This window comes from Ranitomeya imitator, chromosome 3 (assembly GCF_032444005.1).
Source record: "Ranitomeya imitator isolate aRanImi1 chromosome 3, aRanImi1.pri, whole genome shotgun sequence".
NCBI classification, from domain to species: domain Eukaryota; kingdom Metazoa; phylum Chordata; class Amphibia; order Anura; family Dendrobatidae; genus Ranitomeya; species Ranitomeya imitator.
Window position 1 is genome coordinate 756,205,334 of NC_091284.1, and position 15,808 is coordinate 756,221,141.

A 15,808-nucleotide genomic window follows, 5' to 3' on the forward strand; every position below is an offset into this window, starting at 1 on the left:
GGACGAGATGGCGGTACAATATGAATACACACTTGGGTTAACTTCACCCAGTGTGAAGGAAGCGAACCCAGTTGAGTCACAGGGCCACGGTACCGCACCAAGAGAATATATTTAGAGGCACGAGAGTGCATGCGGTGCCGCACTGGCAGACGCCACTAACCACCCAGGCTTGGGTTAGGAAAGTGCAGAGAAAGCGCACGGCGCCGCACTGGCGGTCACAGCAATAAGACGCTGTAATATGTGTACCGTGCTGATGGCTAAGTCGGGCGCTAGGTAGCAATCACCCACCTTCCGCGAGCAGTCGTACAATAGGGAGGGGATTTTAAAGAACGACTTTCACTCACAACACACACATTTACAAAAGACAATACTAGCGCATGGCCGTGCGGCCATGCGAGGCTTAAATAGCTGCAGCATGTTTAGGACCTTCCAAAGAAGGACCAATGGAGTGCTGCAGCACCTGAGCATGTGACCCTGGATCTCCACTGAGAGATCTCGCCCTGGGCATGCTCAGAGTGCAAAGCAGGATTTAGTCCTAGCAGCTACAAGGACCTTAGCTGCAGTATCTGATCATGTGACCCTCGATCTCCACTGAGAGATCTTACTCTGGGCATGCTCAGAATGTAAAAAGCAGGACTTAGCCCCAGAAACGTCCGCTCGCCGCTGCCCAGCACTGACTTCAATGGGAGAAGCAGGAAACGCAGCAGTAACTCTAAGCACAGAGTCAGACTGAGCGAGACGCTGGGATCGACGTCTCTGCTGAGCAAGCTCCACTGCGGCAGGAGAAGAATGGGAGACCGCAGCGGAGATGGCCCGAGATTCCCCCTGTGCAGAGGCAGGAACTCGACCCCTAACATTACCCCCCCTCCTAGGGCCCCCCCTCCTTGGGCCTCGCTACGTTCGAAGGCAGCAATGAGCTGCGGAGCCCGAATGTGCTCAGCAGGCTCCCAGGACCTGTCCTCAGGGCCATAACCCTTCCAATCCACCAAATAGAATTTTTTACCACGTACCACCTTGTACCCCAAAATAGCGTTCACCTCGTAATCATCCGTAGACGAACCCGATGTCCCGGCAGATGACTCAGAAAACCGGGACATGTATACGGGCTTAAGGAGGGACACATGAAAGGTGTCGGTGATACCAAGGCGTGGAGGAAGGGCCAGACGGTAGACCACAGGATTAACCTGTTCGAGGACCTTGAAGGGACCCAAGTAGCGAGGTGCAAACTTAGTGGACTCTACACGCAGCCTGATGTTACGGGCGGAGAGCCACACTAAATCGCCAGGAGCAAAGGTCGGGGCAGGGCGCCGATGTGCATCGGCGGAGGACCTCATTCTCTCCTTTGAGGCCCGAATGGCATCCTGAGTGCGGTCCCAAATGTCCCGTGCCTCCACTGCCCAGTCTGCCACCCTGGAGTCAGCAGAGGACACGGGCATAGGCACAGGAACCCGCGGATGCTGGCCGTAATTAAGGAGGAAAGGTGTCTGACCAGTGGAGTCGGCTACAGCATTATTAAGGGCGAACTCTGCCCATGGTAATAAAGATGCCCAGTCATCCTGCCTGGCAGAAACAAAATGTCGTAGATATGTGACCAGAGTCTGATTGGCCCTCTCTACCAACCCATTCGTCTCGGGATGATATGCGGAAGAGAGATTTAACTCAATGCTGAGAAGACAACAAAGCTCTCTCCAGAACCGAGACGCAAACTGGGGACCCCGGTCACTGACAATTTTGTCTGGCATGCCGTGTAGGCGGAAGATGTGTCTTATGAACAACGCTGCCAAGGCCCGTGCAGAAGGTAACCGTGGGAGCGGCACCAAATGCACCATTTTCGAGAAATGATCGGTAATAACCCAAATGACGGTACAGCCGCGAGACTTGGGCAAACCCACTACAAAGTCCATCCCGACCATCTCCCAGGGCCTGTCTGCCACCGGCAAGGGATAGAGTAACCCAGTCGGCCGTTGTCGAGGAGACTTATTTTTGGCGCATGAGACACACGCCAGAACGTAATCTCTGACATCTCGGAGCATATGCGGCCACCAGTACGTCCTCGCCAGCAGCTCAGATGTCCTTTTTGTCCCAAAGTGTCCACCCACCCTGGAGGAATGAGCCCAAGAGAGAACCTCCGGTCGCAAATTTATGGGCACAAAAGTCTTGCCTGGAGGCACAGACTCAAGCGACACCAGAGCCACGGTTCTCAAGCTCTCAGAAGGAACAATAAGCCGAGGCTCTCCTTCCTCCTCCTCAGATGACACAACAGAGCGAGAAAGGGCATCAGCTCGAATGTTCTTCTCCCCAGCGAGATAATGGAGGGTGAAGTGGAATCGGGAGAAGAATAAGGACCAACTGGCCTGGCGAGAATTTAGCCGCTGGGCTGTTTGCAAATATAGCAAATTTTTGTGGTCTGTGAAAACTTGAAAGGGAAAACGAGCCCCCTCCAAGAGATGTCTCCACTCTGAGAAAGCCAATTTCATCGCTAGCAACTCCCTGTCCCCGATGGAATAATTCCTCTCCGCTGGTGTGACGGTCTTGGAGAAGAAGAAGCATGGATGCTTCCGACCTTGAGCATCCTTTTGGAAGAGGACTGCTCCAGCACCAACGGAAGAGGCATCCACCTCCATTATAAACGGCTTATCGACATCGGGACGATGTAGGATGGGAGCGCTAGCAAAATGAGACTTAGTAGAAGAAAAGGCCCTGGAGACCGCTTCAGACCACACTTTGGGATTTGCTCCCTTCTTGGTGAGGTCTACCAAGGGAGCTACCAAAGTTGAGAAGTGGGGAATGAACTGGCGGTAATAATTAATGAACCCCATAAAGCGCTGCACCGCCTTAAGAGAATGGGGCTCTTGCCAGTCCATCACAGCCTGTAGTTTGGCAGGATCCATAGCCAATCCCTGGGCGGAGATGATATAGCCCAGGAACGGTAAAGACTCCTGCTCAAACATACACTTCTGCAACTTTGCATAAAGAGAGTTTGCCCGTAGGAGGTCGAAGACTCTGCCAACATCTCTCCGGTGGGAGTCAATATCTGGAGAAAAGATGAGAATATCATCCAGATAGACTACAACCGAGGTGGAAAGCATATCCCGGAAGATGTCGTTGACAAAGTCTTGGAAAACGGCTGGGGCATTACAGAGCCCGAAGGGCATCACCAGATACTCATAGGTCCCATCTCTGGTGTTAAACACCGTTTTCCATTCGTCCCCCTCACGGATGCGAATCAGGTTGTAAGCACCCCGCAGATCTAGTTTGGTAAACACCCTTGCTCCCCGAAGCCTATCGAAAAGCTCAGATATCAAGGGCAAAGGATACTTGTTCTTAACGGTGATAGCGTTAAGACCCCTATAGTCTATGCATGGACGTAGTTCCCCATTCTTCTTCTGCACGAAAAATAACCCTGCCCCAGCAGGTGACACTGACTTCCTGATGAACCCTCTTGCCAGATTCTCTTGAATGTACTGAGACATGGCCTCCGTCTCCGGGAGAGATAATGGATAGACTCGACCCAGGGGAGGCTCAGCACCAGGCAAGAGATCAATAGGACAGTCATAGGGGGGATGGGGCGGAAGGGTCTCCGCCGCCTTTTTGGAGAACACGTCTGCATACGACCAATATTGCTTGGGGAGAGAGGATAGATCTGCGGGTACCTCTGTAGTAGCAACCTGAACGCACTCTCGGTGACACCTACCCCCACATGATTCACCCCATCCCAGAATTCTGCCTGAGGACCACTCGATGTGAGGAGAGTGGTACCGTAACCAAGGTATCCCCAACAGGAACTCATCAATCCCCTCAGGAATGATGAGCAGAGATATAATCTCCTGATGGGATGGTGACATGGACAGAGTAAAAGGGATGGTCTGATGTGTTATCTGTGCGGGCAGGGGTATTGCGTGACGTTGGGCGAAGGCAGAAGACATAAAATTGCCCTCCGCCCCAGAATCCACGCAGAGGTCTATCGAGTGGGAGGATGAGCCTAATGTTATTGTCCCCTTAAAGGATAATTTGGAGGCAAACGTCGCCGTGTCTAGTGCACCTCCACCTACTACCACTAGACGCTGACGTTTCCTCGACCGCTGGAGACATCTGGTGGCAAGATGTCCTGACTGTTGGCAAACATGACAAACCTGGAGTGCACGAGCGGTCCGGGACTTAGATCCTGCTCGTGACACTACCATAGGCTCATGGGACTCAGGAGCCTGGACTGGAGATTCCAAAGGTTTGGCGAAGGTGGGAGCCAGCCGAAACCTCTGCCTACACTGGGCTCGCTCTAACCTCCGCTCGTGAAAACGGAGGTCAATTCGAGTGGATACTGTTATTAATTCCTCCAGTGTGGCGGGAATCTCCCTAGTGGCCAGGGCGTCCTTAACGTGGTCAGCCAGCCCCCTCCAAAATATAGGAATAAGGGCCTTATCCGACTACTCCAGCTCAGATGCTAAGGTGCGGAAGTGGACGGCAAACTGGCTGACCAAGGACGAGCCCTGAGTCAATGCCAACAGTTGGAGCGCTGTATCATGGGTGACACAAGGTCCTAAAAAGACCTGTTTCAGAGTGCTCAGGAATAACGGAGCACTCTGCACCACATGATCGCCATGCTCCCACAGCGGCGTAGCCCACTGCAACGCCCTGTCCGACAATAAAGATACGATAAAGCCCACCTTAGCCCGCTCTGTAGGGAAACGAGAGGCCAGAAGCTTGAGATGTATTGAGCACTGACTCACGAAACCCCTACAGGACTTACTGTCACCAGAAAATTTCTCTGGTAGCGGGAGGAGAGATAGCGTCGGTACAGGGGCAGCAGTGGACAAGGTAGCTGCAGCCACACTTGCAGCCTGAACAGCGACAGCAGTAACATCCACAGCTGAGGTTGAACGCTCAAGAGCCGCCAACCTTCCCTCCAGCTGCTGGATGTACCGCTGTGAACGCTGGTCGTCCGTCATTACTAGCCAGACCTAGGCGCTAGTATTCTGTTAAGGACTGGCGTAACGCACCAAGTATAAGGTGTAATGGTATTAGGTGCGTTCGCCGTCCGAGGTCCACCGTGCAGGTGAAAACCCTGCTGCTAGTAGAGACGGACGAGATGGCGGTACAATATGAATACACACTTGGGTTAACTTCACCCAGTGTGAAGGAAGCGAACCCTGTTGAGTCACAGGGCCACGGTACCGCACCAAGAGAATATATTTAGAGGCACGAGAGTGCGTGCGGTGCCGCACTGGCGGACGCCACTAACCACCCAGGCTTGGGTTAGGAAAGCGCAGAGAAAGCGCACGGCGCCGCACTGGCGGTCACAGCAATAAGACGCTGTAATGTGTGTACCGTGCTGATGGCTAAGTCGGGCACTAGGTAGCAATCACCCACCTTCCACCTTCCAATAGGGAGGGGATTTTAAAGAACGACTTTCACTCACAACACACACACATTTACAAAAGACAATACTAGCGCATGGCCGTGCGGCCATGCGAGGCTTAAATAGCTGCAGCATGTTTAGGACCTTCCAAAGAAGGACCAATGGAGTGCTGCAGCACCTGAGCATGTGACCCTGGATCTCCACTGAGAGATCTCGCCCTGGGCATGCTCAGAGTGCAAAGCAGGATTTAGTCCTAGCAGCTACAAGGACCTTAGCTGCAGTATCTGATCATGTGACCCTCGATCTCCACTGAGAGATCTTACTCTGGGCATGCTCAGAATGTAAAAAGCAGGACTTAGGCCCAGATACGTCCGCTCGCCGCTGCCCAGCACTGACTTCAATGGGAGAAGCAGGAAACACAGCAGTAACTCTAAGCACAGAGTCAGACTGAGCGAGACGCTGGGATCGACGTCTCTGCTGAGCAAGCTCCACTGCGGCAGGAGAAGAATGGGAGACCGCAGCGGAGATGGCCCGAGATTCCCCCTGTGCAGAGGCAGGAACTTGACCCCTAACACCCGCCTTCTTAAAGGGACAGTGTGCACCATCTTATGGTGTCCCCAGCCAATGGCTGGGAGACATTTAATATTCAAGGTACTTCCACCTGATGAGAGGTGCCTGTGCAACATTGTTAGTCTGTTTCTAAAACATGCTTGAACGTTCTAAGATCCCAGTGCTCCAATCCTGGTACACCTGCCTGTTTATCAGACATGCTCGCCAGTCTGTCTATCATCCGTGCCCACCGTCCTGTCCACCTGCTTGTCTATCAGCTGTGCCCACCTGCACCTGTTTGCCAAGATACCAGTCTTGCCAGCCAGTACCTGCCTGCCTTGGTATCTGTCGTGCAAGTCACTAGACCAACCGTACCAGCCAGAACTTGCTTTCAGCGGTGACTCTGTTCTATGTCGGGATTCATTATTCAGTGCATGCTACACTTCGTACTTTTGGCTCATCAGTTCACTTCAGATTGGGCCAAGGTGGCTGTCACAGATCCCTATCTCCGTGGTGTCACTAATTCATCACCTGCCCGCTCTCAGCACATGACTTGGGTTGTGCCTGCAAGGGTTAATCTATCTCCCTACTCTCAGTCCAGCATTCAACCTCTGTCCTATGCTGTAATGGGAGCATAAATCACACACTGACCCAGGCCACACACCCGCTCATACACGCTGCCACCACTCATCGAACATATGAGCAATGAGTCCCGGAAATATTAATACTAATAATGTCTACAACTCATAAAGCTCACACACCTTAGGCTATGGATTCTTTTAAAACATTCAAGGTTCAACTTGTTAAAGTTTTATACTTTAATACAAAAAGGTTCAGTGCTTACAGTAAGAAAAAGGTATAAAAATATGATAATAAAAAGACATACAACTTATGCAAAACAGTTTGTATGAAATAAACAGGAGAAATCTTACAGAAATCATCTAACTGGTAGTTTGCTTTCTGGTCCCTGAGGGAGGGTGAATGGAGTTGGTGGAACACATCAGTGTCTCAGGCTGCCCTCACATGTGAACACGTTTCTCTGTATACAGCCCTAATTTATAGCTTTGGTCTGGAGGTCAGGTTTCTAGACCAGCCCTCAGGTTAATATCATAATTGCTTGTTTTTTGATTGAACCATGGCCACGCCCCCCAATGAATATATTCTTTTCTCTTGAGATCCTTTGTGTAAAAGTTCTCACAGAGATACTATCAGGCCATAATTAACATCTCTCTTCCAAGAGCTAGGAGGTGTCAAATGTTACCTTTCTTCTTGGCTTCCAGCAGGACCCCCTGGTGAGATTGGAGACAGAAGTCTACTTGTCTCAGGAAAATACATATTGACACCTGGGTGCGACCTGCAGCATTTCAAGACAGATGTTACATTGCCAGTGACACAATAAATCTATACATAGTCCACTGTGTATATATATATATATATATATATATATATATATATACATACACACATATATCACCATAGTGGCATTCATTATGTCCCACCTCTCTGGCGAGGCTTTGGCATGGCTTAGCCCCCTATGGGAGAGATGGGATCCTCTACTGTCAAACTTTCAGTCCTTTCTAGAGGCCTTCTGTAAGGTCTTTGACAAACCCAGTCAAGCTTCCTCAGCAACATCTTCTCTTCTCAGACTGCGCAAGGGAAACCTCTCTGTGGGCCAGTACACTGTATGTTTTCGCACTCTCTTGTCTGAACTCGCCTGGAATAATGAGGCACTGGTTGCCATCTTCTTTGAAGACCTGTCTGGGTGAATTAAGGAAGAGCTGCCCAGTCGTGATATACCTGCCTCACTGGATGATCTAGTCTCACTAACAAGTCTTTGGATGTGCCAATTGTGGGGTGGCTGCGGGCTGCTATTTTTAGTCTGGTGAGGGCCAAAATCCATGGGCCTCACCAGCCTGAGAATACCAGGCCGCAGCTGTCTGCTTTTTCCTTGGCTGGTTAACAAAAATAGGGGGACCCCACGCCATTTTTTTTGGTGGGGATATTTTTGCTAACCATCCAAGGTAAGCAGACTGCTGTGGCCTGGTATTATCAGGCTGATAAGGTTCATGGATATTGGATCCTTACCAGTCTGAAATAGCAGCCCCAGTAGTCTGCTTTACCCTGGCTGGTTAACAAAAATAGGGGGACCCCACGCCATTTTTTAAAAATTATTATTTATTTATTAAAGAGGGGGCCTCCGTGCTTTCCTCCACTTCCTGTGTTATGTATGTCCGGCTGTGTCACAAGATTCACCATTATTTCATACACATGCGTAGTAAGCTGTGTTCCCGCACATAATACACGTGACTAGGAAGATAATGCAGTTTTACCGCATCTAATGAAAGTATATGTTTCCACGGTCAGTAAACACTGCGGATTTGACGCTGCGTTCATCAGCAGCATTCAACCTGTAGCGGCCAGACCTTACAGCATAGTGGATGGATGTCAAGAAATCCCATGCCCTCAATGCGTGTACAGACACCTCTGATTGGAGTTGTTCTCTTTCTTTTCTACTCCATCACCAGACCAGACGCTATGCTGACTTTTCGCTTCAAAGCTCATCTCTGCAGACTTCTATATTCTCTAATCTTCTGCAGCACACCCCAACACCATGCCCTTAAAGGGAACCTGTCAGCTGATACATGCTGCTCAAACTGTGAGCAGCATGTATCAGCCACTGACTGTAGTATCCCAACCATGCATGTTTGTTTATGAAATGCTGCCCATACTTTTAATAGCAGCCGGGGACCAAGCGATACTATTGACTATTCACACAGGTTTGTCCCTTGCGGCTTTTCCTTGACCGCTGACAGTGACTGACAAGCCCCTGCCTATGTGCAATTATAGGCAGGGGCTTGTCAGTCACTGTTAGCGAGCATGGAGAAGGCCAAAAGGACCTGCTTATATATGACTAGTCAACTGGGCAGTTAGATTCCCTGTGGATATGAAAAGTATGTTTTTCCCTGAAATGCCGCAACATTTCAAAGACGGGAATGGCTGAAATGCTGCCGCCTTGGAGACACTTCAGAGCACTGCATTAGATGGCTTGACGTCTCCTCCCTGCTCTTTTGCAAAAGCCCCGACTTCCCCCCCCCCCAGTTATGCCCCTGGTATCACAGTTTCTCACCAGTTCTGTCCATCCGCTTCCTCCAATTAAAAAACATCTTTCTCCTATGCAGTGTTTTTCAAATGAAGCAGGTTGATAGATGAGTCTGGTCAAATGTTCCTCCACCAGTAGCCATTTTGAGAATAGGAGAGCGTCACTGCGAGAATGCTGTACTAACAAGAGTAGCCTTAAGCTCTTAGTCCTGAAGAGGCTAGTGTACTTTGAAAATATATGTGAGAAATGCTGTATGATCCTGGTGTTAAAATCTAGGTAGATTTATTTCAATATCAGGAAGAAAAACTTTCAAATATAGCCATTCTTAGGCTAAGTTCACATTTGCGTTGTACGGTGCTGCGTCGGCGACGCAACGCACAACGCATGCAAAAACGCAGCTTTTTGTGACGCATGCGTTCATTTTTGCATGATTTTTGGCCCAGAAAAAAATGCATCATGTAGCGTCCTCTGCGCCCTGACAGTTGCGCCAAAATGACGCATGCGTCACAAAACACAAGACAACGCATGTCCATGCGCCCCCATTTTACATATAGGGGCGCCTGACGCATGCGTCGCCGCGGCTGCGCCCGACGCAGCCCCGCACAATGCTAATGTGAACGTAGCCTTACATGGATTTACAAAGTAAGTACACAAGCCTCTTTAGGTGTATTTAATATTGCATACACACGTGGAGAGTGTTGTTGATAATCTTTGGTTAAACTAAGAAAAACCCACACTGGTCACTAAAATAACTGAAACTGATAAAAGTAATTTTCATTTTAAATTGACTGAATATCAACTAATGAAAATCAGACATTGCTTTTGAATTGTGGTTCAAAGTAAAAAGAAATTAAAAAAAAATAATGAAAATGGCATGAAGAGAAATGATGATACCCCTTAGCTTATGTTCACTAGTAGCAGGGGCATAGCTAAAGTGAGTAAAAGGGTTAGAGTTGCACCAAGTTCTGGAGCCTGGAAGTTCCCTTCAGCACATATGATAACACCAATGCTATTGAAGACCTGTTATGATTGGGGGCCTGTTGGAAATTTTGCATTGGTACCCACAGGCTTCAAATTATGCTATTGCTAGTAGCTTATGCTCAATTGCAGAAATTTCTGTGACTGTGGAATTCATATGAATGTACAACACCCACTAGGGCCTTGGGGTACTCGGTACCGGGTCGGCACAGTCCTTAAAGGGGTGGTCATGGCAGCAACTGGCCCAGTCCGTGGCCCTGGGCACGTAATGAAAAGGGATAAATGATGTTGAGGTTTAAAGTTTATGGGGGGATAAAGGGGAATGTTTGTGACTGTGACGCCACCTGTGGTACGCGGCCAGAGATGGCCGACGCTGCTTAAAGGGATCACTGGGGCTGATGGTGTCGCAGCAGAGTTGGTACAGCTTCCCACAGTTAGAGCTTAGCTCCAGGACAGTTAAAGGAGTGTAGTAAAGTTCTTATGGTGGTAGTGGTGGTCCAGGGCAGGCGTCGCAGGAAAGAATTGGAAGGACACAGCAAGATGAAGTGTTCACGTTTTACTCACAGTTCAGGTAGTGTGCCCCAGTCGGGGTGCAGTGTCATCCAGAAATCTCTCCAGCAACTTAGGGCTCCTGCCCAGAACCCCCTTTTATAAGCCTTTCCTGGCTGTCTCTCTACGCTGGTTTCCACTCTTCCTGCCCAGCATCTCACCCACAATGTCCTAAGCCAGTAACCACGAACCTGGTCGGGCGATGTCCTCTCATGCCCCTGGGTTCTATACAGCTTACTTTTTAGCCAGTTATGGGTGGTTATAGCTGTGACTCTTACAAACGTCACAGCCTCCGGGTTCTAGGTAAGTCCTGCAGTGCTTCCACTAGATCAGGGACCGGTTCCCCTTTCTGCGACCTGGTCCCTCCACATGACACTGGTCAGCCTGGATGCGGGCCCCACGGGTGGCTTCAGCATTTCTCGTGCTGACCCTTGCTATCATCTTGGAGCTTCATTCTTTTCCTTCTCCCTTCACTCTGACAGGAGCTGCAGACCCACACGTCTGCTCAGCTCCACTTCTCCTCACAGACTGCTCTCTGCACTGTTCTTCCTGCCTTCCAAACTCCTCCCCGTTTTACTTACCTACCCCACCCACTCCCATCACTCATTCCTATCCAGCCTGGGATGAGGCCTTCCTCCCTAAGGGTACGCCCAGGTGCCCCGACTGAACTGATGTGTGTTGGATGTGAGTTTTAGGGTTCTGTGCAGTGTCCCCTCCTTACCAGATATTTGGGGTACGACATCTCTGGATGAGATGCAGTACCTCTGTGGTGACTGGACCTTCAGGGGCGCCACAAATGAACTTTGCAAAAAACATGTACATGCTGCAAGACTACTCCAATTATATTGCAACACTATTGCCAGCGCCCCTGCATGGTTCCCCTTCCATCTCCATGCAGAGACGTTGGCATATTCACTGCTCAGGCCCCGAGACGTCATCTCCTTCTGCTGGCATTTCTCTTGCTTATGCATGCCATAAGCCTCTGGCTTGTGTGCGGCCATGCCTAACCCTGCTCCCCTGGTCCATGTTCGGCAAATGCCTGAACCTCATCCCGGTGTGGCCAGTGACTGAACCTGCTCCCCTGGTCCTGTTTGGCCAGAGCCTGAACCTACTCCCTTGGTCTGTGTGGCCATTTCCTGAAACTTTGTCCCCTGGTCCATTTCTATCCGGCCTGCTAGATCCAGTCTCCGAATCAGCCAAGTCTGAACGTAGCCCGAATCCGCATCAGTTACCGTTCTGTAGAGGTGCCAGAACTTACTAGTCTGAATGAAACCCTAGTCCTTAATCGGTGTCAGCAAACCCGACCCCTAGGGTTAGCAGCTTCAGTACCGGGATCTGCCTTGGAGTGGTACCTGGCGGCTACCTGCAGCCCAGCCTGTCTCCATTATCAGGAGCTCCTGTGAACTCCAGGTAGCCGCTTACGCCACTTCCTAAGCAGGCCTCGCCCTGTGGCACAGTGGGTCCATGAACCACGTGCGACACCGTTGGGTGTAACATATATATGGGAGAGATTTTCAGGTGTGGAAATCTTAGACATTCATTATATAGAGAAGAATGCCTGAATCTTGCCTGCAGAAGGAGCCACTGTGCTCTGAAAGCTTGCAAACATATTATTTTCTGGTTAGCCAATAAAGGTATCACTCCTAGAATACTTCTGTCATCATTGGGCAGAAAAATATTCACATCGATTATAGAGAATAAAGACTGGTTAAATGCAGAAAGCATGTTACCGTATTATAATCAAATTATAGTAAATTATCGTCTAAAGTTATAAAGATTTACTAATCCCTCTAATATGAATTTCTGTTTCCTTTAAAGGAAGAAAGATCACAGTGGTCACAATCCATGACGCGTCTCATGATGAAGCTGAAGCAGTTGAATGTAGACATTGAAGGAGCCATTAATGCTAATTCTAATCCTCCATGCATCTCACATGAAAATTCAGAAGAACAGGTAAAATATAATTAAATAATGCTGAATATGTGTGTAGGGAATAGCAGTGCTGGAAATGAGAAATGTATTTTATATATGAGAATTAAAGTACCGTCACACTCAGCAACTTTGTAAAGAGAACGACAACAATTCGTGACGTTGCAGCGTCCTGGATAGTGATCTCGTTGTGTTTGACACGCAGCAGCGATCTGGATCCCGCTGTGCCATCGCTGGTCGGAGCTAGAAGTCCAGAACTTTATTTCATCGCCAGGTCGGCGTGTATCGTCATGTTTGACATCAAAAGCAAAGACGCCAGCAACGAGCATAGGGCCCCTAGATGTGTGTCGGATCGGTTCACTCCGGCTGTTTGACATGGAGCTAACAACCAGCGAGAACGAGAAGTGAGTCACATCACTGGATCGCTCCTGCATCGTTCTGGAGTTGCTGTGTTTGACGTTTCTACAGCGACCTAAACAGCGAAGCTCCAGTGATCTAGTTTAGGTCGGCTCGTTGTCTATATCGCTGCAGCGTCGCTGAGTGTGACGGTACCTTTAGTCATTAATGGGGAAAAGTGTTTAGGTGACAGGACAATTAAATTCATGTTGAGCTAGAGATAGACTGTAGAAGCCCATAGGAGCGCAAGTTATAATGAAAACAGCCCCCTGCTAAGCCAGACTTCACTGACAAAGCTTATCTGGATCTGCTAGCACCCCGTATAGCTGCTTCACTGGGCAGACATCCAGCAATCATGTGATCGCCAGCCAGGTCTTATAGAAGTATCGAGACTGCAGTGCTGAAGATTTTCTTCATTGGATATTGCTCTTTGAGAGCTACAGTATGCACCCAGCAAAAAGAGAAGACAGAAGTGTTGATAGACTGCTTCTGTCTGCACACCAGGGTCCCTCAATATTTCTGACAGCTGGAAACCTGAACTGCCCTTGCTAGATTGCATGAGGAGGAGCTTAAAATTCAAAGTGCTTTGTAGTGATGAGCGAATATACTCGTTACTAGAGATTTCTCGAGCACGCTCGGGGGTCCTTCGAGTATTTTTTAGTGCTCGGAGATTTAGTTTTTCTTGCTGCAGCGGAATGATTTACTACTACTACTACTAGCCAGCATAAGTACATGTGGGGATTCCTTAGCAACCAGGCAACCCCCACATGTACTTATGCTGGCTAACAGATGTAAATCATTCAGGTGTGGCAAGAAAAACTAAATCTCTGAGCACTAAAAAATACTCAGAGGAGCCCCGAGCGTGCTCGAGAAATCTCGAGTAACAAGTGTATTCGCTCATCACTAGTGATTAGTCATTATCAGGTTAACCCCTTTCCAACATCGGGCATAATAATACGCCAATGTCGGACTCCCTCCCTCCCTCAGCGCCGGAGCACACATCTTTTCTGGCAAATGTCAGCTGTTTTGAACAGCTGACATGTGCCGCTAAGGCTGATTTCACATTTGCAGACGAGGGCTTTGCGGAGGGCTGCCTAGTTCCGCCGTTAAGCCCCACCCACTGCTGCACCTCTTCCTTCAGCTCCACCTATGTTGGCATGCGTCCTGCGTACCTATCTTTAACATTGGGTATGCAGGCCATGTGTTATGACCTGGTGGTTAGGAGCACCCGGAATGACCTGATAGTTAAAACTCACACAGGACAAGCTCTGGGATGTGGGAACTCTGCTGACCGCAATCCCTAATCCTATCACACACACTAGAAATAGCCGTGGAGCGCTCCTGACACTCCCTAGGTGCCTCGTCACAGCCTAAGAGCTAGCTAGCCCTAGAGATAGAAAATAAAGCCTACCTTGCCTCAGAGAAATTCCCCAAAGGAAAAGGCAGCCCCCCACATATATTGACTGTGAGTAAAGATGAAAGTCACAAACGCAGAAATGAAACAGGTTTCAGCAAAGGGAGGCCAGACTTACTAAATAGACAGAGGATAGGAAAGGAAGCTTTGCGATCAGCACAAAAAACTACAAAAGACCACGCAGAGTGTGCAAAAAGACCTCCGCACCGACTAACGGTGCAGAGATGCCACTCTGCATCCCAGAGCTTCCAGGTAGCAAGACAAAATCATGATATCCAGCTGGACAAGAAAACAATGAACGAATTAGATACTATCAGGAACATAGCTTCTGCTGGAGTAGACAGGTCACCAGAAAGATCCAAGAGCGAACTGAACAAATGCAGAAACATTGACAGCTGGCATGGAGTAATGATCTAAGTGGAGTTAAATAGAGCAGCCAACCAAAGGATAAAGCACGTCACCTGTGTAAGGAACCTCAGAAGCAGCAGCTCCACTCACAGCCACCAGAGGGAGCCCACGGACAGAACTCACCGAAGTACCATTCACGACCACAGGAGGGAGCTCGACAACAGAATTCACAACAGTCATGCGGATGTATGCGGATGCCTCCGCATGCGTCATTTTGACGCTGCGCCGACCTGCATCGAACGCAACATGTTGCATTTTTTTTGTGGTCAGCGCAGCGTCAAAATGACGCATGCGGAGGCATCCGCATACATCCGCATGGCCTGCGTACCCAATATTAAAGATGGGTCTCCAGCAGACCTCTATGGCTGTCACTGCCGGATTGCTATGAGCGCCGCATGGTGGTCAGCGCTCATAGCAAGTCAGCAATTCTGCTAAATACGATCTGATCATCACCTGTATGTAGCAGAGCCGATTGGATTATGGCAGCTTCTAGTCTCCCATGGAAACTATTGAAGCATGCCAAAAGTTTTCAAAAATATAAAAACTAGAAAATATATAAAAATTCAAATCACTCCCATTTCGCCCCATTCAAAATAAAATTAAAAAAATCAAACATACACATATTTGGTATAGCAGCGTTTAGAATTGCCCGATCTATCAATATAAAAAAGTAATTGACCCGATTGCTTAATGGTGTAATGAGAAAAAAAGTCAAAATGCCAGAATTATGTTTTTTCGATCACCGCAACATTGCATTAAAATGCAATAGCGGGCGAGCAAAAGATCGTATCTGCACTAAGATGTTATCTTTAAACACGTCAGCTCGGTGCGCAAAAAATAAGCCCTCACCCAAGCCAAGATCATGAAAAATTGAGACGCTATGGATATCGGAAAAAGACGCTTTTTTAACAAAATTTGGAATTTTTTTCACCACTTAGATAAAAAAGAACCTAGGCATGTTTGGTGTCTATGAATTTGTAATGACCTTGTCAGTGACAGAGAGGAGGCGGCGCCCGGTGGGATGATGGACGGCTGCGAGGCGCTTGAGTCAGGGAGAAATCATACCAATCAGTGGAATGAATGTGCCCTGGCAGCAATCTTCAGAAAGGGTCTCTCTGAAGCCCTTAAG

General features: G+C 48.9%; 1 protein-coding gene across 1 annotated transcript in view; it reads left to right on the forward strand.

Annotated features, from left to right (window-relative positions):
• The window catches only part of STARD13 (StAR related lipid transfer domain containing 13), a 612,129-nt gene that overhangs the window by 103,728 nt on the left and 492,593 nt on the right, over positions 1 to 15,808 (forward strand). The window contains exon 3 of the mRNA XM_069758984.1: positions 12,351 to 12,485. Within this exon, the coding sequence (XP_069615085.1) occupies positions 12,351 to 12,485 (135 nt within the window). The remainder of the gene's footprint in view (positions 1 to 12,350; positions 12,486 to 15,808) is intronic.